The sequence below is a fragment of the Schistocerca piceifrons genome, chromosome 1 (assembly GCF_021461385.2).
Source record: "Schistocerca piceifrons isolate TAMUIC-IGC-003096 chromosome 1, iqSchPice1.1, whole genome shotgun sequence".
Taxonomy (NCBI): Eukaryota; Metazoa; Arthropoda; class Insecta; order Orthoptera; family Acrididae; genus Schistocerca; species Schistocerca piceifrons.
Window position 1 is genome coordinate 1120268962 of NC_060138.1, and position 21081 is coordinate 1120290042.

Genomic DNA, 21081 nt, shown 5'->3' on the forward strand with positions numbered 1-21081 from the left:
ATAAAGACACTCGTTATCAACGACAAATACGTCCTGCTTTTAGAGCCACTTTCATTACGAGCATACTATTCGAAGAAAAGCCGAAGCTGACCAAAACTGGTTTAAAGCGCGTTATCGAGCTACGTTTATTAATACTAGATTATTAGACCCCCTAAAATATATATAAACTATTTAAATACTGCCAGTATTTCGGATAAGTCAAACCGTAATGTAATTATTTAGGCTTACATACAGTACAAAAGCAAAAAACACATAAGATGTTTCTAGTTAGGTTTCCATTGAGAGGCGTTCCTTTCTTGCATCTTCCGTCTGCTGTGCCGAAAATTAAAAGTAAACACTTCGCATGTATTGACCATTATGTCAAAACCCTAAAGGTGACGTGGTTGTATCAGTTTATTCAATTTTTTTACTACTGTATTATCAGCAAATTAACAGCTTTATACACATTCTTTGCACTCAACACCTTATTGCTGTTTCTGAACTGTGGCTTCAGTGACAAAAATGATACTGTGTACGGTATTGCCAGTCTAGTAATTTATGTCTATGAATCTGTATAATAAGTGGGTTTGTTCCTTCACGTGTTTCTAGATACCTCGTATTTTGAATCCATTATTGATTTTCCTAACTGTAAGATTACAGTTGATCTAACAAAATTTATTTAGCAGAGGAAAACAGTATTACACGCCTGAGGAAAAGGCTCATTACTGAAAACTCATCATAAACATCCAAAGGTAAGAGTTATCTGTGGTACGAAATATTGGTTTGACAAATGTTCCGCATCTGAGTGCATTTGTTTTTTCTTTGATTTTCTTTCCGTGCTATTTCAGATTTATGTTCAAGTAATATCTTTATACTCCCACGTACCGTAAGCACAACTTTTCATTTCAGCGCAAATGTTTGTTTCACTTACTCATATATGCAAGAAAATTCGTTACAAACAATTAGAGATGACGAAAGCCATTTATTAATTCAGTACTCCATCAGAGACACGTCAGAGTAAGGCATAATACGAGATAATTTACTTGGTCCGTCAAATCTCGTATAACCTTCCATCCTCACAACCTTGAATGCTTCATGTGTGTAGACAAAACAAATTTGGACGGTTTTGACCTGTATGTAGTGAATGGAAAATCGTCTGAAGAGCCTACAGCATCTGCACTGAATAATAGTTATGGGATATTTCACCTAGTTTTGTCTGCTGGAGTACCTGCAACTAAATGTAGCCATTATCTTTCCGTTGCTGCGGTATTAATGACAAAAGACATAGCATACCTCTTTATATCTTGTCGGTCATCCCTTTGCCCGGCGTAGTGCAGTAGCCTGACGTGCCATTGACTCAACAAGTCGTTGAGAGTACCCTGCAGATATAGTGAACCATGCTGCCTCTATAGACGTCCATAATAGCGAAAGTGTCACCGACGCAGGATTTTGTGCACAAACTCATCTCTAGATTACGTCCCCTAAGTGTTCGATTGGACTCACGTCGGGTCATCTGGGTGGCAAATCATTCGCTCAATTCTCCAGAATGTTCGGCAAAACAATCTCGAACAACTGTTGCCCTGTGACATGGCCTATCGTCATCCATAAAAATTCCGCCGTTGATTGCGAACATTAAGTCCACGATTTGCTGCAAAAAGTCTCCAAGTAGCCGAACATAAACATTTGCACTCACTAGTCGTTTCAGTTGGACCAGATGACCCAGTCCAGTCCATGTAAACACAGCCCATCGAAATTGGAGCCACCTCCAGCCTTGTTGACAGCCTGGGTCCACGGCTTCATTAGGGTCTGGGCCACACTCTAACCCTACCATAAGCTCTTACCGACTGAAATCGATACTAATCCGACCAGTCCGCGGTTTTCCAGTCTTCTAGGGACCAATCGATGTGGTCACGAGTCCAGGAGAGACGCTGCAGGCGATGTCGTGCTGTTACCAAAGGCACTTGCGTCGCTCGTCTGCTGCCATAGATCATTGACAACAAATTTCGCCGCACTGTCCAAACGGATACGTTCGTCGTACGTTCCAAATCGATTTATGTGGTTATTTCGCGCAGTGTTGCTTGTCTCTTAGCACTGACAACTCTACACAGAAGCCGCTGCTCTCGGTCGTTAAGTGAAAGCAGTCGGCCAGTGTCCTGCCTGTGGTGAGAGGTAACGCCTGAAATTTGGTATTCTCGGAACAGTCTTGACACTGTGTGTGGTGTGCGTACTGTAAGACCTTCGGTACACACACCATCAGATTATTTGACTTGTCGCTCTAACGAAGTAGGCGAGTGTCAGCAATAAGTCTCGTGGTCTTATCGTGGCGTGTTTATCTTCTGCCGTTAGGTCAGACGATAGAAATGCCACTTGCACGCTTAGAGTAGCAGATTGACGGTGACCAACTTTAAACAGAACTTGATTAATTTTCACACACATTTATTAAAATAATAACAATCGTAAACCTTACTTAACTGGATTCTGGATGCTATTTACAATTGACAATCTGAAGTTCCTTTGGTCTTGGTATGTTAATCTTATTCTCACAGATCTCTGATACTTGACAAAGTGTCTACTCATTTATCTTCATGGCTATGTACAGGAATATGATAATCTTATTAGGCGCAGACTGAAACTTGACTATAGACTGGTACAGACAAATGAAGACTGATTAATGGTTCAAATGGCTCTGAGCACTATGGGACTTAACATCGGTGGTCATCAGCCCCCTAGAACTTAGAACTACTTAAACCTAACTAACCTAAGGACATCACACACATCCATGCCCGAGGCAGGATTCGAACCTGCGACCTTAGCAGTCGCGCGGCTCCGGACTGAGCGCCTAGAACCGCTAGACCACCGCGGCCGGCGCGCAGACTGATTAATCGGAGGTCTGTACACTCGTTATAATACCTTGCGCGTTCAGGTATCACTGCGCGAGTGTGATCCGCGAGGAGGAAAGGTTCTACGTTAGCAGCAATCTCATTGGCTGCGTTACATATTAATACGCGGATCGGCGGAAGCAGAATTTGGTCCGTCTCTAAGACAGCGCCATCTCGTAGTGCGGAGACGGACGAGCGCTGTACCTGCGCTGTTGTGCTTGGCGGGGCGCGCTCTAGTGGGAAAGTTGTGTACGCGCTGACTACGCGGAACTATGTACACAGCACTGTGGATCTCGGAATATTGAATTCCCTAACGATTTCCAAAATGGAATGTCCCATGCCTCTAGCTCCAACTACCATTCCGCGTTCACAGTGTGTTAATTTTCATCGTGCTGCCATTATCACGTCGGAAACCTCTTCACATGAATCTCCTGAGTACATATGACAGCTCCGCCAATGCACTCCCCATTTATACCTTGTGTACGCCATACGATCGCCATCTGTATACGTACATATAGCTATCCCATGACTTGTCACCTCAGTGTAAAAATGGTTCAAATGGGGCTGAGCACTATGGGACTTAACATCTATGGTCATCAGTCCCCTAGAACTTAGAACTACTTAAACCTAACTAACCTAAGGACATCACACAACACCCATTCATCACGAGGCAGAGAAAATCCCTGACCCCGCCGGGAATCGAACCCGGGAACCCGGGAGTGGACCTCAGTGTAAATGCTGAACTAATATGAGTGATTATGAGGAAACGACGTAACGATTTCGGTTGTCTAGTGTCAACTATATACTTCACGGGTCTGTATGTTAACCGACTGTACGGATTTACAACGCCATCCAACGGGATATTACAGTGCCCCTTTGCAGAGGCTTATCACTGAAGTTGCCATCACTAAATTTAGGATGTTACCCGCTAGTCTTGTGTATTATCTTACATCTATCTTCATTAAGGACCCACATCCTTAACGTAGGTATGGCGCAGAATTCCTGAACGTATTCTAAGTTTGGATATAACAATTTCCTTGAGACAAAAATAGCTTCTGGCCACAAATCAGCAAAGACTTAGAAAGCGCCGCTCGTGTAAAACTCAACTTGCCCTGTTCTTGTACTATATCCTGCAAACCATGGATGAAGGGCAACATGCCGACCTAGATCTCCAGAAAGCGTTTGACACGGCCCCCCCACGCTGACTGTTAACGAAGGTACGAACATGTGGAATAGATTCCGAGATTTGTATGTGGCTGGAAGATTTGTTAAGTACGTTGTCCCCGACGGCGAGTATTCGTCAGAGACAAGGGTATCATGAGGAGTGTGTCTCATGGAAGTGTGACGGGACACCTCTTATTCTTTACACACGTAAATGATGTGGCGGACAGGGTGAGTAGCAACAGCGGCTGTTTGCTGATGACACTGTAGTATACGGGAAAGTACTATCGTTGAGTGATTGTAGCAGGATACAAAATGACTTAGACAGAATTTTTATTTTTGGTGATGAATGGCAGCTTGCTCTAAATTTTTGGAAGTTCGTGGTAAGTTTCAGTGCGACCAAACTGCTGATGTCATCGGTCCCTAGGCTCACGCACTACTTAATCTAACTTAAACTAACTTACGCTAAGGACAACACACACACCCGTGTCCGAGGGAGGACTCGAACCTCCGATGGGGGTAGCCGCGCGAACCGTGTCAAGGCGCCTAAGACCACGCGGCAACCACACGCCGCATTTAATGCAAATGAGTAGGAAAAACAGTTCTCTAATGTTCGAACATAGTATTAGTGGTGTGCTGCTGAACAAATTCACGTCGATTAAATATCTAGGCGTAACGTTGAAAAGCGGTATGAGATGGAATTAACACATAGGGACGGTAGTAGGGTAGGTGAATGGTCGATTTGGGCTTATTGGGAGAACTGTAGGGAATTGTAGTTCATCTGTAAAGGTTATCGCGTGTAGAGCACTAGTGCGACCCATTCCTGAGTACTGCTTAAGTGTTTCGAATCCCTGCCAGGTAGATTAAAAAAAGGCATCGGAACAATTTAGACGCGTTCTGCTAGATTTGTTGTCGGTTGATTCAATTAAGACGCAAGTGTTACGGACGTGCTTCGTGAACGCAAATGGGAGTTTCTGGAGGGAAAACGCGTTCTTATCGCGGAACGCTATTGAGAAAATTTAGAGAGGAGATATTTGTAGCTGACTACGGAACGATTATGCTGCCGCCAACGTAGATTTCGATTATTGTTGTTGTGGTCTTCTGTCCAGAGACTGGTTTGATGCAGCTCTCCGTGCTACTCTATCCTGTGCAAGCTTTTTCATCTCCCAGTACCTACTGCAACCTACATCCTTCTGAATCTGCTTAGTGTATTCATCTCTTGGTCTCCCTCTATGATTTTTACCCTCCACACTGCCCTCCAATGCTAAATTTGTGATCCCTTGATGTCTCAGAACATGTCCTAGCAACCGATCCCTTCTTCTAGTCAAATTGTGCCACAAACGTCTCTTCTCCCCAATCCTATTCAATACCTCCTCATTAGTTATGTGATCTACCCACCTAATCTTCAGCATTCTTCTATAGCACCACATTTATAAAACTTCTATTCTCTTCTTGTCCAAGCTATTTATTGTCCATGTTTCACTTCCATACATGGCTACACTCCATACAAATACTTTCGGAAACGACTTTCTGACACTTAAATCTATATTCGATGTTAACAAATTTCTCTTCTTCAGAAACGTTTTCCTTGCCATTGCCAGTCTACATTTTATATCCACTCTACTTCGACCATCATCAGTTATTTTGCTCCCTAAATAGCAAAACTCCTTTACTACTTTAAGTGTCTCATTTCCTAATCTAATTCCCGCACCATCACCCGATTTAATTCGATTACATTTCATTACCCTCGTTTTGCTTTTGTTGATGTTCATCTTATATCCTCTTTTCAAGACATTATCCATTCCGCTCAGCTGCTCTGCCAGGTCCTTGGCAGTCTCTGACAGAATTACAATGTCATCGGCAAACCTCGAAGTTTTTATTTCTTCTCCATGGATTTTAATTCCTACTCCGAATTTTTCTTTTGTTTCCTTTACTGCTTGCACAATACACAGATTGAATAACATTGGGGATAGGCTACAACCCTGCCTCACTCCCTTCCCAATTTCGATTAAGGATCGCGAAAACAATATAAGAGAAATTAGGACTCGTACGGAGGTTAGGTGGTCTTTTATCCCTCGTTCTATTCGTTAGGAAAGATGAAGACAGTACGTGGTACGTGATGCCCTCCACCACATACTATACGGCGGCATGCGCGGTACGTGTGTAGATGTAGATTAAAGATAAATGAGGTTTCATCTCATCTCCAATTATTGAATGTTTTTTGTTAATTTGCGTGTGGCACAAGGGACACTATCGGCAATTCCAAAGGCCATTTTTTGTCTAGGGTAAGCTTTTGGATTGCATCCATTTAAGAATCTTTAAGCGAGTCGTACGTCTGGGAGGATGTCACCCTCCGACATTTCTGATATCAGGTGACAGCGAGCAAGAGTGCTTGAAATCTTTTTGGAAGTGAAAATGCAAATGAATAGGGTTGCTAATGAGCACACTCTTAGCCAAGTTCTTAACACCTCCATCAGTTAGCTGCCGCGTCTGATTTTCCGACCAGAACACGACCGACTGTGTACTAATGACCGTTGCGGAGCACCTGTTTCGCTCCTCGCGGTGTGACAGATTCGCCGCCCGCCGTCACGCGTGACTGCCAGAGGTGCGTGTGACGTCACAATATGCCGCGCGGGTCCTATTTGCGGCCACCCGCGGCGGTCCCTTTGATGTGGGCGGCGGCAGGCGGCGGTCCGGTGTCGCCCGCTGCAGGAATAGACACTTACTAAGGCGCCTCGCCTACGATGCGGTGAAGTAGCGCCGCGCGAATTTCGATGACAGCCGCACGGTGTGTTTAGACATCGCCTCACAACTCACGTTCCGCTCTCCACTCTGAAATAAATTTCGCAGCCGTAAAACTATTGCACAGTAGAAATATCCAGTTAACATGCATATTCTGCGTCTTAATGGTGGTCTTGATTTACGGAATGCTTATGGTTGAGTGTTTCATCTGAAAGTAAGCTACAGACACCTCAAAAAACAAACGTATCACTTTTTCTGAGAGGAGGTATCTTGGAAACGAGGCTTCAGTACTGTGGGTGTGATAAAGTGGTTGCATCCTCTGCTGCTACTTGGCCAATGTGTATTGCAACGTGAATTGCTTCATTTGTTAACATCAAGGTGGTGTGAAAGAGCGCCACGTCCCGGCGACGAGACATCCGAGCCACGCCCCTTCTATCTGAACTGGGTCGAGCAGCTCGTCAAGGCTTCTGGAGCAATTGAAGAGAGAACAGAGCTGGGGCAAAATGAAGTCTCGCCGCCCAACGGCGACGCCAAGCTTCCTACGGTTTTCCAGGGTGGGAATCTTGCTGTTGGAGAAACAACAGCTAGCCGGCTCACACACACACACACACACACACACACACACACACACACACACACAGATATATATATATATATATATATATATATATATATATATATATATATATATATATATATTGATCGCGACCGGGCCAAATGTCTCACGAAATAAGCGTCAAACGAAAAAACTACAAAGAATGAAACTTGTCTAGCTTGAAGGGGGAAACCAGATGGCGCTATGGTTGGCCGTCTAGATGTCGCTGCCATGGGTCAAACTGATATCAACTGCTTTTTTTTTCTAAATAGGACCCCCCCCCCATTTTTTACTACACATTCGTGTAGTACGTAAAGAAATATGAATGTTTTAGTTGGACCACTTTTTTCGCTTTGTGATAGATGGCGCTGTAATAGTCACAAACAGATGGCTCACAATTTTAGACGAACAGTTGGTAACAGGTAGGTTTTTTAAATTAAAATACAGAACGAAGGTACGTTTGCATATTTTATTTCGGTTGTTCCAATGTGATACATGTACCTTTGTCAACGTTCAAAATGGCTCTGAGCACTATGGGACTTAACGTCTGTAGTCATCAGTCCCCTAGAACTTAGAACTACTTAAACCTAACTAACCTAAGGACATCACACACATCCATGCCCGAGGTAGGATTCGAACCTGCGACCGTAGCAGTCGCGCGGTTCCGGACTGAGCGCCTAGAACCACTAGACCACCGCGGCCGGCCTTTGTCAACGTATCATTTCTGAGAACTCATGCGGTTACCGTGTGAATACCTGTAAATACCACATTAATGCAATAAATGCTCAAAATGATGTCCGTCAACCTCAATGCATTTGGCGATACTTGTAACGACATTCCTCTCAACAGCGAGTAGTTCGCCTTCCGTAATGTTCGTACATGCATTGACAATGCGCTAACGCTTGTTGTCAGGCGTTGTCGGTGGCTCACGATAGCAAATATCGTTCAACTTTCTCCACAGAAAGACATCCGGGGACATCAGATCCGGCGAACGCGTGCTTCGACGACCAATCCACCTGTCATGAAATATGCTATTCAATACCGCTTCAACCGCACGCGAGCTATGTTCCCGACATCCATCATGTTGGAAGTACATCGCCATTCTGTCATGCGGAGGAACATCTTCTAGTAACATAGGTAGAACATTACGTAGGAAATCAGCATACACTGCACCATTTAGATTGCCATCGATAAAATGGGGGTCAATTATCCTTCCTCCCATAATGCCGCACCATACATTAACCCGCCATGGTCGCTGATGTTCCACTTGTCGCAACCATCGTGGGTTTTCCGTTGCCCAATAGTACATATTACGCCGGTTTACGTTACCGCTGTTGGTGAATGACGGTTCGTCGCTAAATACAACGCGTCCAAAAAATGTGCCATCGTCCGGTAATTTCTCTTGTGCCCAGTGGCAGAACTGTACACGACGCTCAGAGTCGTCGCCATGCAATTCCTGATGCATAGAAATATGGTACGGGTGCAATTGATGTTGACGCAGCGTTCTCAACACCGACGTTTTTGAGATTCCCGATTCTCGCGCGATTTGTCTGCTACTGATGTGCGGATTAGCCGCGACAGCAGCTAAAACACCTGCTTGGGCATCATCATTTGTTGCAGGTCGTGGTTGGCGTTTCATATGTGGCTGAACACTTCCTGTTTCCTTAAATAACCTAACTATCCGGCGAACGGTCCGTACACTTGGATGATGTCGTCCAGGATACCGAGCAGCATACATAGCACACGCCCGTTGGGCATTTTGATCACAATAGCCATATCGACCTTTTCCGCAATTGATAAACGGTCCATTTTAATACGGGTAATGTATCACGAAGCAAATACCGTCCGCACTGGCGGAATGTTACGTGGTACCACGTACTTATACGTTTGTGACTATTACTGCACCATCTATCACAAAGCGAAAAAAGTGGTCCAACTAAAACATTCATATTTCTTTACATACTACACGAATGTGTAGTAAAAAATGGGGGTTCCTATTTTTAAAAAAACGCAGTTGATATCCGCCATCTAGCGGCCCAGCCGTAGGGAGACTCCCGCCTGAAGCCTGGACGGCGCCAACTTGGAACCTCCGCTCCACTGCTGACTACCTTCTGCCGACGGTCACCTCCCTGGTGAGTCGTGAGTTCGAGCCTGGGCCAGCCGGTTGCCCAGCTACCCTCTCGCCAATCTCTGACCTGTATGGTCCTATATTGTTGCCTCCCATCGGCTGGGGCGGACGCGCGGTATCGTTTCCGGTCAAGACGGGCGCCACGGTTGAAGTGCAATGAAGATAACGGGGAACAGACCACGGATTACGGAAGAAATACTTCAGCAGATCGACAGAAATGAGCAGGGAAATTCAGGAATACAGAAATACAAGTCACTTAAGAATGAAATAAACAGGACGTGCAGGGAAGCTAAGGCGAAATGGCTGCATGAGAAATGTGAAGAAATCGAAAAATAAATGATTGTCGGAAGGACTGACTCAGCTTATGCGAAAGTCAAAACAACAGTCTGTGAAATTAAAAGCAAGGGCGGTGACATTAAGAGCGCAACGGGATTTCCACTGTTAAATTCAGAGGAGAGAGCGGATAGGTGGGAAGGGTTCATTGAAGGCCTCTTTGAGGGGGAGGATTTGTCTGATGTGATAGGAGAAGAAATAGGAGTCGATTTAGTAGAGGTAGGGGATCTAGTATTAGAATCAGAATTTCGCAGAGCTTCGGAGGACTTAACATCATATAATGCAGAAGGGATAGATAACATTACATTAGAATTTCTAAAATCTTTGGGGGAAGTTGCATCAAAAGGACCCGTGACGTTGGCGTGTAGAATGTATGAGTCTGGCGATATACCATCTGACTTTCGGAGAAATATCAAAAAAATGTTCAAGTGTATGTGAAATCTTATGGGACTTAACTGCTAAGGTCATGAGTCCCTAAGCTTACACACTACCTAACCTAAATTATCCTAAGGACAAACAGACACACCCATGCCCGAGGGAGGACTCGAACCTCCGCCGGGACCAGCTGCGCAGGAGAAATATCATCCACACAATTTCGAAGACAGCAAGAGCCGGCAAGTGCGAGGATAATTGCACAATCAGCGTAACATCTGATGCATCTAAGTTTCTGGCAAGGATAATATAAATAAGAATGGAAAAGAAAATTGATAATGTGTGAGATGACGATCAGTTGGCTTTAGGAAAGGTAAAGACACAAGAGAGGCCATTCTGACGTTGTGGTTGATAATGGAAGCAAGACTAACGAAAAATCAAGACACGTTCTTAGTATTGGTTGAACTGGATAAAGCACCCGATAACGTCAAATGGTGCACGACGTTCGAAATTGTGAGAAAAATTGGGTTAGCTACAGGTAAAGACGGGTGATACACAATATGTACAGGAGCCAAGAGGGAACAATAAGATTGCAGCAGCAAGAACGAAGTGCTCTGATTAAAAGAGTTGTAAAACAGGGATGTAGTCCTTCAGCCCTGCTGTTCAATCTATGTAGGCCTACGGAACAAGCAATGACGGATATAAAAGAAAGGACTCATGGGATTGAAATTCAAGGTAAAAGGATATATACATAAGTGATAAGATTTGCTGAAGACATTGCTATCCTCAGTAAAGCGCAGTCAAGGAGAGTTTTCGTTGGCTATGATTACGCTCCTGCCACTCAGAAAATATTCGTTTATGCGGATATACGGTTTCAGTTTTACAATTGCCACCATGTTCTTGAAAATTGTTAGTGGTTACCGCCTGGTTCCTCTAACACAACTGTACTCTCTTGTTAGTTTTTTTCCATTATCTACTGCAAAGTGGTTCAAATGGTTCTGAGCACTATGGGACTTAACTGCTGCGGTCATCAGTCCCCTAGAACTTAGAACTACTTAAACCTAACTAACCTAAGGACATCACACACATCCATGCCCGAGGCAGGATTCGAACCTGCGACCGTAGCGGTCGCGCGGTTCCAGACTGTAGCGCCTAGAACCGCACGGCCATTAAGGCCGGCTATCTACTGCACCCTTGTTGTTGTTGTATAGCGCCATAATACTGGATATCGTGAATTCCAACCGTTGTGCAACTACTTCATGCGAAAGCGTGCCAGGGCTGGGCTCAGTTGCTGGCAAGCTTTCGGATAAAGTAGTTGCACAACGATTGGAATTCACGATATCCAGTTTTATGGCGCTATACGATAATTTCGTTGATTTGAAACAAGCGTATGGGGCCTGAAGATGGCAAAAAGAATTGATGAAACTGGTTGCTTTCAAAAAATAAATAAATAAAAAATCTTAAAGTCTACAGCTGATGGCAACGTTTATTGAATTGAGAAGTACGTAATAGCCAATGTCCTCCAGCCGTAACGGACCAACAGAGATTTAACTGTACTTCTGTCGACAACAGATGCTCCATAGACGCTGCACAAGCGTTTGTACATAATCCCCACAGTTTCTTTCCCCGCAGTGAAAAATTCAGTGACGCCACGTTGCTTGTAACGTACATGCCCTACAGACGCCATTTTGAAACTGTCCTGCAGCTACGCTATCTGTCGGAAGTGACGGAAACTTGGCGCGCTCAATCAGGAGACTTCAAATAATACATACCTAACGTCGGCCGAGAAAAAAAAATGCGATGTATTACTTTCTGAGCAACCCTCGTAAAAAACCGTTGTAACTGGGAACCTGTTCTATCAGCGCTAACCGCCATCCGTGCAGCCACGGCGAACGAGGAACTCGGACAGCTACCTGGAGACAACCGCGGCGGCACGACAATAATAGTCCGCAGCTCGTGGTCGTGCGGTGACCTGTGGAAAACCTCCCGTATCCTCATGTTCCTTAAACCCGGCAAACCACCGTCCGCCGTCTCCTCCTACCGCCCCATCAGCCTTACCTCGGTCTTCAGCAAGGTCCTGGAATCTATCCTCACCCGCCGCATCCACCAGCATCTCCGCCAGCACCGCCTCCTTCCCGTCACCCAGTGTGGCTTTCGGCCGTCCTTCTCTTCCGACGACCTTCTCCTTCACCTCACTCATCTCCTTTCCGAACAGCTTAATTCCCGTCGCTCCGCAATCTTCCTCTCCCTGGACCTCGAACGTGCCTATGACCGCGTATGGCATTCCGGTCTCCTCTTCAAGCTCCAAACCTTCGCCCTTCCCATTAACTACGTCCGTCTGATCGGCTCCTTTCTCTCCCGCCGTCCTTCCTATGTCACCGTCCATAACTCAGATTCCTACACCTTTTTCCCCTCTGCCAGTGTGCCCCAAGGCTCCGTCCTCTCCCCCCTTCTGTACCTTTTGTACACGGCGGACATGCCGCCGCCGTCACCCCCCGTCCACCTTCTCCAGTTTGCCGATGACACCGCCTTCCTTGCCCTTGCCCCCACCCTACAGCGCTCCCAACACCTTCTCCAATCCCATCTTGACCGGTTCACCGCTTGGTGCAACCAGTGGTTGCTCAAGGTCAATCCCTCCAAAACCCAGGCGATCATTGTAGGCAAAACCACCCCTTCCTTCCGCCTCCTTGATTTCTACATCACCATCTATGGCCGTCCTATCGCCCTCACTCCCACCCTTAAGTACCTTGGCGTCACCCTCGACCGTCGCCTCTCCTGGACTCCCCACCTCCGGACAATCCAAGCCAAGGCACGCTCCCGACTCAGTCTCCTCAAGCTCCTCTCCGGCCGTACGTGGGGTCTGGACCCCTCCACCATCCTCCACACCTATAAATCCCTCATCCGCCCTATCCTTTGTTATGCCCATCCGGCTTGGATCTCCACCCCCCCTCCCTTTTATAAATCCCTCCAAATCCTTGAACGCCATGCTCTCCGCCTCGCCTATCGCATCCGTCTCCCCTCCCCCACGTGGATCCTGTATGATCTCATCCCCTTCCCCCACCTCCTCCTTTTCCTTGAAAGGATACGGATCCTGTACACCTCCCGTAAACTCGACCCTCCTCACCCACTCGTCTCCCCGATCCTCACCCACCCCCGCCCGCTGCCGCGCCTGTATTCCCATGTCCCACCCGGTCTCCATCTCTCAACCCTCCTTACGCTCTCCCAAGGTGGCTTCCGCCAGCTCCCCCTCCCTGATGATGTCCTCCTCCCCTGCATCTACCCCTCCTCTCAACTTTGATCCTCCCCCCCACCTCCAGTGTCCTTTCCTTTAGGCACCCTCCCCCCCCCCCTTTCCCTTACCTTCTCTTTCCTTTCCCCCCCTCCCTCCTACCCTCTCCCCCCGGCTTCCCCTCCCCCTTCCTCCCTCCCCCTCTCTCCTTTGCCCATGGCATCTCTGCTCTCCCCTCTCCCATTTCCCCTTCCTCCTCCTCCACCTCCTCTCTTGGCAGGTCCCGGACTCGTACACGCTCAGTGAACATTCGCGCGCCGGAGATCATCGCCATCAGTGTTTAGTGTGTGTGCATCGTTTTGTGTTTCGTGGAGTTACAACTCAACTGTTCACATGTGCCGTCGCCGTTCTCCGTGTTTTGTGCGCCGTGTCTCCAAGTGTTAGTGTTTTTTTCATCCAACGTGAACGGCTTCTTGTTTATTGTTTTTTTGTATCTCCATTTTTTGCCCGCCGTTTTTTGTATTGTATATATCACCTCTCTGTCCTGTTTGTTGTTCCACTTCAGGCTGAAGAGCAGCGTACTATGCTGCTGACAGCCCGCCTGTATAGGTGTTTAAAATTACAATAAAGGAAAAAAAAAAAAAAAGGTCGTGCGGTAGCGCTCCCCGCGCACGCGCACGGGTTCCCGGGTTCGATTCCCGGCGGGTTCAGGGATTTTCTCTGCCTCGTGATGACTGAGTGCTGTGTGCTGTCCTTAGGTTAGTTAGGTTTAAGTAGTTCTAAGTTCTAGGGGACTGATGACCTCACAAGGGGTGGCCGCCAATTGTGAAATTCAGATTCGATTCATACTGCGCATAATAAAAGGTCATGGCCAAAGGTGTAATGTGGCAAAGCACCAAGATGCACTTCTCAGTCGCTGTCGAGAAAATCGACAGTTAAAAGAAACCGTTCCGGTGAAATACTCTCTACGAATAACAATTTTCTACAGCGTCGTGCCGCAGCGGTAAGCGCCCGGGTTCCTAATCCGAAGGTCGCCGGATCGAATTATTAATGAATTGCTTATGCATGTTGGTGAAGGCGGATCGCTCTCCAATTGTACCGCCTCCATTTTTCCGTTTGTTTAGCAGGGTGTACCAAAGCTCTCACGTCCGCACTGGTTTTCGACGGTGTTATAAGTGGCTTCGAAGTTAGCAGGCAACTACGCTGTTACGCGGCGGCTCGTTTCGGCCCATTCAACATCTGTCCTTCAAGTGTAACGAGCGAGTATCGGAGTTTATATTTCATACCTGCCACAGCAAATTTGTGTTCGTGGGATCTCTATTCTAATTCGAACGTTTGACTTACGCTATACGTATTCGTTTCGGAATATACGTGGTTAACATTATGAAGACAATTAATAACATTTGTGAAATACAACTTTGCGGAAAACATAATGATGTTCGAAGTCGCCAGTTTTCCCACGGCAAACGACTTTCAACAACTTATTATATGCATAATTGTTGCAACTGATTGCCGGGAATATATATATAGCCGGCCGGTGTGGCCGTGCTGTTAAAGGCGCTTCAGTCTGGAACTGCGTGACCGCTACGGTCGCAGGTTCAAATCCTGCCTCGGGCATGGATGTGTGTGATGTCCTTAGGTTAGTTACGTTTAATTAGTTCTAAGTTCTAGGCGACTGATGACCTCAGAAGTTAAGTCGCATATATATATATATATATATATATATATATATATATATATATATATATGTATGTGTGTGTGTGTGTGTATACACACTCATTTGAATTACAAAAAACAAATACTAAAAAAAAAAGTTGCATGGCGCGAGATTCGATCCGGCGACCTTCGGATTACGAACCCGAGCGCTTACCGCTGCGCCACAACGCTGTAGATAATGATTAATCATAGAGAGTATTTCACCGCAACGGTTTCTTTTACCTGTCGATTTTCTCGACAACGGCTGAGAAGTGCATCTTGGTGCTTTGCCACATTACACCTCTGGCCATGAGCTTTTATTATGCGCAGTACTAATCTAATCTGAATTTCACAATTGGCGGCCTCCCCTTGTCAGATGCTAAGTCCCATAGTGCTCAGAGCCATTTGAACCATTTGAACGACAATAATAATATTTTGAAGCCCCTCCAGGCCTGAAGAGAAACACGACGGATTTGAGCAACGAGGATGCTGAGGCCTCGGCTGCTATATTTGTAGGTGGCAGCTGTAGTCGCAGGTTTGAAGTAAGTGCGGACGCAGCAGTTCTGGTTAGGGCGCGGCGCCGATCCCAGACCTCAGAAGTACGGGCAGGGCGCGAGGCGAGACCGCCTTTGCTGTCACCGCCACAAATACCCGCGCCTGGCACCTGCGAAGGGGTTAGAGAGTGAGGGGCGGAGGGGGGGAGGGGTCGTGAGGTGAGGTGAAGTATGACGAGGTGAGGGGAGGGGAGGGGAGGAAGGCCGCCAGGCGAAGACAGCGCGCCTCGCGGCGTTTCGTTTCCACTCAGCGCCTGCCGGCCAGATGCTATGCGGCGATAGGTGTGACTTACAGGAGCCGAGGGCCAAGCGTGTTGGCCACTTAACTGGCTGCGCCGAGCTGGCAGATAGGGTGGAAAGCCGTCGGCACACGGACCGTTGGACGCGCCGAGTTTCTGACTTCATGGCGTGGAACAGCACGTCGGGGAGTTTTTACGAAGGCGTAGAGGGATATATCTAGCACGTCCGTTTGAACGTTGATCAATGAGATGGCAACGCCACATACGTCACATGCACACCTGATTAACTTACAAAACCTAACAGGGTGTACACTTCAGAAACCATTAAGTAAAAGTGTGAGGGTGTTCAACCCAGTGTCTATAGATCACTTCAGAGAAATTTTGGGAAATGTAAACTGGAAAGATGTATACAGGGTGGTCCACTGATAGCGACAGGGTCAAATATCTCACGAAATAAGCATCAAACGAAAAAACTAAAAAGAACAAAGCTCATCTGACTTAAAGGGGGAAACCAGATGGCGCTATGGTTGTCCCACGAGATGGCGCTGCCATAGGTCAAACGGATATCAACTGCGTTTTTTTAAACAGGAACCCCCATTTTTTATTACATATTCGTGTAGTACGTAAAGAAATATGAATGATTTAATTGGACCACTTTTTTCGATTTGTGATAGATGGCGCTGTAATAGTCACAAACGTATAAGTACGTGGTATCACGTAACATTCCGCCAGTGAGGACGGTATTTGCTTCGTGATACATTACCCGTGTTAAAATGGACCGTTTACTAATTGCGAAAAAGGTCGATATAGTGTTGATGTACGGCTATTGTGGTCAAAATGCCTACCGGGCGTGTGCTATGTATCCTGTTCCGTATCCTGAACGGCATCATCCAAGTGACCGGACCGTTCGCCGGATAGTTAGGTTATTTAAGGAAACAGGAAGTGTTCAGCCACATGTGAAACGTCAACCACGACCTGCAACAAATGATGATGCCCAAGCAGGTGTTTTAGCTGCTGTCGCGGCTAATCCGCACATCAGTAGCAGAGAAATTGCGCGAGAATCGGGAATCTCAAAAACGTCGGTGTTGAGAGGAATGTCCGTACACGTATAGCCAAATGCATTGAGGCTGACGGACATCATTTTGAGCATTTATTGCATTAATGTGGTATTTACAGGTAATCACGCTGTAGCAGCATGCGTTCTCAGAAATGATAAGTTCACAAAGGTACATGTATCACATTGGAACAACCGAAATAAAATGTTCAAACGTACCTACGTTCTATATTTTAATTTAAAAAACCTACCTGTTACCAACTGTTCGTCTAAAAATTGTGAGCCATATGTTTGTGACTATTACAGCACCATCTATCACAAAGCGAAAAAAGTAGTCCAACTATAACATTCATATTTCTTTACGTACTACACAAATACGCAATAAAAATGGGGGTTCCTATTTAAAAAAAAAAAAACGCAGTTGATATCCATTTGACCTATGGCAGCGCCATCTAGCGCGCCATCCATAGCGCCATCTGGTTTCCCCCTTGAAGCTAGACAAGTTTCGTTCTTTGTAGTTTTTCCGTTTGATGCTTATTTCGTGAGATATTTGGCCCGGTCACTATCAATGGACCACCCTGTATAATGAGCCAAATGATAAATGTAGCATATTTCTTGATAAATTTATACCCCTTTTTGAACAGTTTTCCAAAGAAAATTACTAAATGTAACACCACAAACTTTTCAAACAAACCTTGTATTACTACAGGTATTAAAGTGTCTTCAGAAAGAAAAAGAAAACTGTATGAGACAGCAAGAACTAGTAAAGATCCAGAAGTAGTTTTACATTATAAAAATTATTGTAACATACTGAGAAAAGTTGTAAGGAAATCAAGAAATATGTATGTTAGAGAAGAAATTAAGAACTCCAGCAATAAAATCATATCAATATAGAATGTTGTTAGAAGGGAGACAGGAAAAGTAACCACTGGGGTAGGTAGTATTACTGTTAAAGAGAATGAGACCATCTTAACCAACAGTACACAGGTAACCAATGTATTTAACAATCACTTCTTAAGTGTAGGAGAAAAAATTGGTGAGAATAGTTCAAAAGAAAAAGCCAGGCAGTACATGGAAGAGTCAGTTTTGAAAAATTTTAGTCAGAGTAAGTTTCATCTAACAAACTCTTGGAAAATAAGGAAAACTATTAAATCTTTGAAAAATAAATGTTCTGTTGGAGTAGATGACATCTCTAACAAGTTATTAAAACAATGTGAAGCAATTACAGCTGATGTTTTGAGTCACATATATAATGCATAACTGACTCAGGGTACTTTTCCAGACAGGTTAAAATATGCCCTTGTCAGGCCTCTCTAAAAAAGAGGGGGGGGGGGGGGACCACAGATGTCAATAATTACCGGCCAGTATCCTTGCTTACAGTATTTTCAAAAATCTTTGAGAAAGTAATGTACAATTTCAATTGTACTGTAAATACCGTTTATTTTCATGTGACGGATAGGAGGATAACTATGTAGGTAGGTAACACGGGCCATTTACATATCCTCATTCAGTTTCCAGACAGTTCACTGTTTCCGATTTTTAGAGGCGTCTTTTAAGAAACTGATCTCATACACAAACAAGGCAATCGAAGTGAGATAACGGGCAATAGGTACGCAACAGAGCTGACGTAAAAGTAATGTGGTGGCGATCGTAATTGACAAAGGTTACTAGGACAACTACCGTAGTCTACACTTATTTAGTATAGCCTACGGTAACTTGAGGTACTTTTACAACTCTTATCGTGAGCAAAAAGAGCTATTTCTGCTTCTGTGGTTGAGGCTAAATCAATTTCTGCCTTATGTCAAGTAGACGAGTAGTGTTGGCAGACTGCTGCTTCCAATTCCTATTTAGCTCAGTCTATTACAATAATGTCTAGTTTAGGAAAAAGACTGGGTCCGTATCCTAGCCTGACACACGTTTTCTTTTCTGTGGTAAGTTTTACGAAAGCAGAGATTAAACATTCAGTCTTGAGTATTTCATCGAGTCTCGTAAACCCACTGAATTCTCTGGCAATCCTTCGAGGACAATGGGATAGCAGCCGGACATGACGTATTTGGGTAATGATAACTGAATAACTGAAAACTACAGCTGTATTGTAACCAAACGTCGTTTAATCAAAACATGCTACCAGTTTCGACGCCAAATCCGCGCGGAGTGGCCGCGCGGTTTGAGGCACCGTGTCACGGATTGCTCGGTCTCTCCCGACGCAGGTTCCAGTCCTCCCTCGGGCATGGGTGTGTGTGTTGTTCTTAGCATAAGTTATTTAAGCAGTGTGTAAGTCTAGGGACCAATGAGCTCGGCAGTTTGGTCCCTTAGGAATGCACACACATTTGAACATTTGAACATTTTTCGACGCCAAAAAGCGTCACCGTCAGGCCCCAAGCATAATCTGCCATCAATGCAGAACGACAATGACGAAGGCCAATGGAGTCTTGAAATGACAACAATACAACTTATTAAGCATGTGCAGCCAAGAAAGTCGAGTGCAGTGAGCCCACCAATGCTTGTTACTGGAAGTTTCCATCTGAAGATTACGTTGGTCTTTGTCACTGTGGAATGTTGATGGTAGATTATGCTTGGGACCTGAAGAAGACGCTTTTTGGCGTCGAAATTGGTAGCGTGTTTTGAATAAAAGACGTTGGATTACAGCTGTTGGTTTCGGTCATCATTATTCAGGTACCCACCGAGGGAGTCTGGTATCTTGCCGTAAGCTTGACAGCCATGTATGGATCGAAAGTTCGAATTCTGTTACTTTTTTTGGAGAAAGTACCTTTCGTGGTGCCAGCCGAGAGCGTTTATGGATGTGGCCACGGAGCTGGAAGCCGTCAATACCTGCGCAACGTGAAGCGGCCAGGCGCGTGTTCACGCCGGGTGCCGGCAACTTTCCACTGTGCGCGGTTTCGCCCGCCGCCCGGGCCCGTCTTTTGTGGGGGACGGGTTCGCCACGGGCGGTCGTTGCCCCGGCGACCTGCTGATCGGCCGATGAGTCAAGTACTCGGCTGTCGCCCTTCGCCATTCCGCTGCGGCTCCTCCAGCCGACCGCTACAGTGCCAGTAAGGCCCCCGTGACCGGAAAAATCCTTCCAGATACAACAATCGAAACACTCATACTCCCCATAACAGCAAAGTACCGGGTGATCAAAAAGTCAGTATACATTTGAAAACTTAATAATCCACGGAATAATGTAGATAGAAAGGTACAAATTGACACACATGCTTGGAAAGACATGGGGTTTTATTAGAAAAAAAAAAAAAAGAAAAAACAGAGTTCACAAAATGTCCGACAGATGGGGGTCGTTTGGTGATTATCGTATGCTCAGACTCCACTTTCGTCATGCTTGGCCTCTCAGGTCCCCAGAACTCAGTTCGTGCGATTATTGGCTGATGCTGAAAGACAACATCCGACACCAATGCCTCACCCTAACTCCGGACATGCTTTACAGTCCTGTTCACAACATTATTCCCCGACAACAGCTATTGTTGAGGAATGATGGTGCACATATTGAGCATTTCCTGTGAAGAACATCATCTTTGCTTTGTCTTACTTTTTTATGCTAATTATTGCTATTCTGATCAGATGAAACGCCATCTGTCGAACATTTTGTGAACTTTTGTATCTTTTTGGTTCTAATAAAACCCCATGTCATACCAAGCATGTGTGTCAATTTGTATCTATATATTTACATTATTCCGTGATTTATTCAGTTTTCAAATTTATACTGACTTTTTGGTCACCCGGTACTTACCACCAACGCGAGACTGCTGCTACAGATGTAATACGTGCAGTATCTTGTCTGCATCTGTGCATGACACCCTTTCTCATTCTTGATTTCAATTTCAGCCGTACGATGCGGGGAACAAAATACAATGGGCTCTCGTTTACCCGACCCCCATTAGTCCGTTTCTCTGGCCCATCCAAGTCGGTTTTAGGGTGTGTTGCCTCAATCACTAAAAACGGAACCCTGACAGTGACAGGATCACAATGTTATCTGTCCGTCTGCTTGCCTGAAAAAAAAAAAAAAACCACCATTCCATCATGGCAGGCTGTTACAGGAACCGGATTACAAATATTTCAGAACAAAAACAGTCGCCAATACAGACAGTGCCCTATGCGGCTTGTAC

The 21081-nt window shown here is 45.5% G+C and overlaps 1 protein-coding gene across 1 annotated transcript in view; it reads right to left on the reverse strand.

The window, feature by feature from the left end:
* The window catches only part of LOC124778169 (xaa-Pro aminopeptidase 1-like), a 156688-nt gene extending 136712 nt beyond the window's left edge, over positions 1–19976 (reverse strand). The window contains exon 1 of the mRNA XM_047253626.1: positions 19793–19976. Within this exon, the coding sequence (XP_047109582.1) occupies positions 19793–19976 (184 nt within the window). The remainder of the gene's footprint in view (positions 1–19792) is intronic.
* Between the last annotated feature and the right edge of the window lie 1105 nt (positions 19977–21081).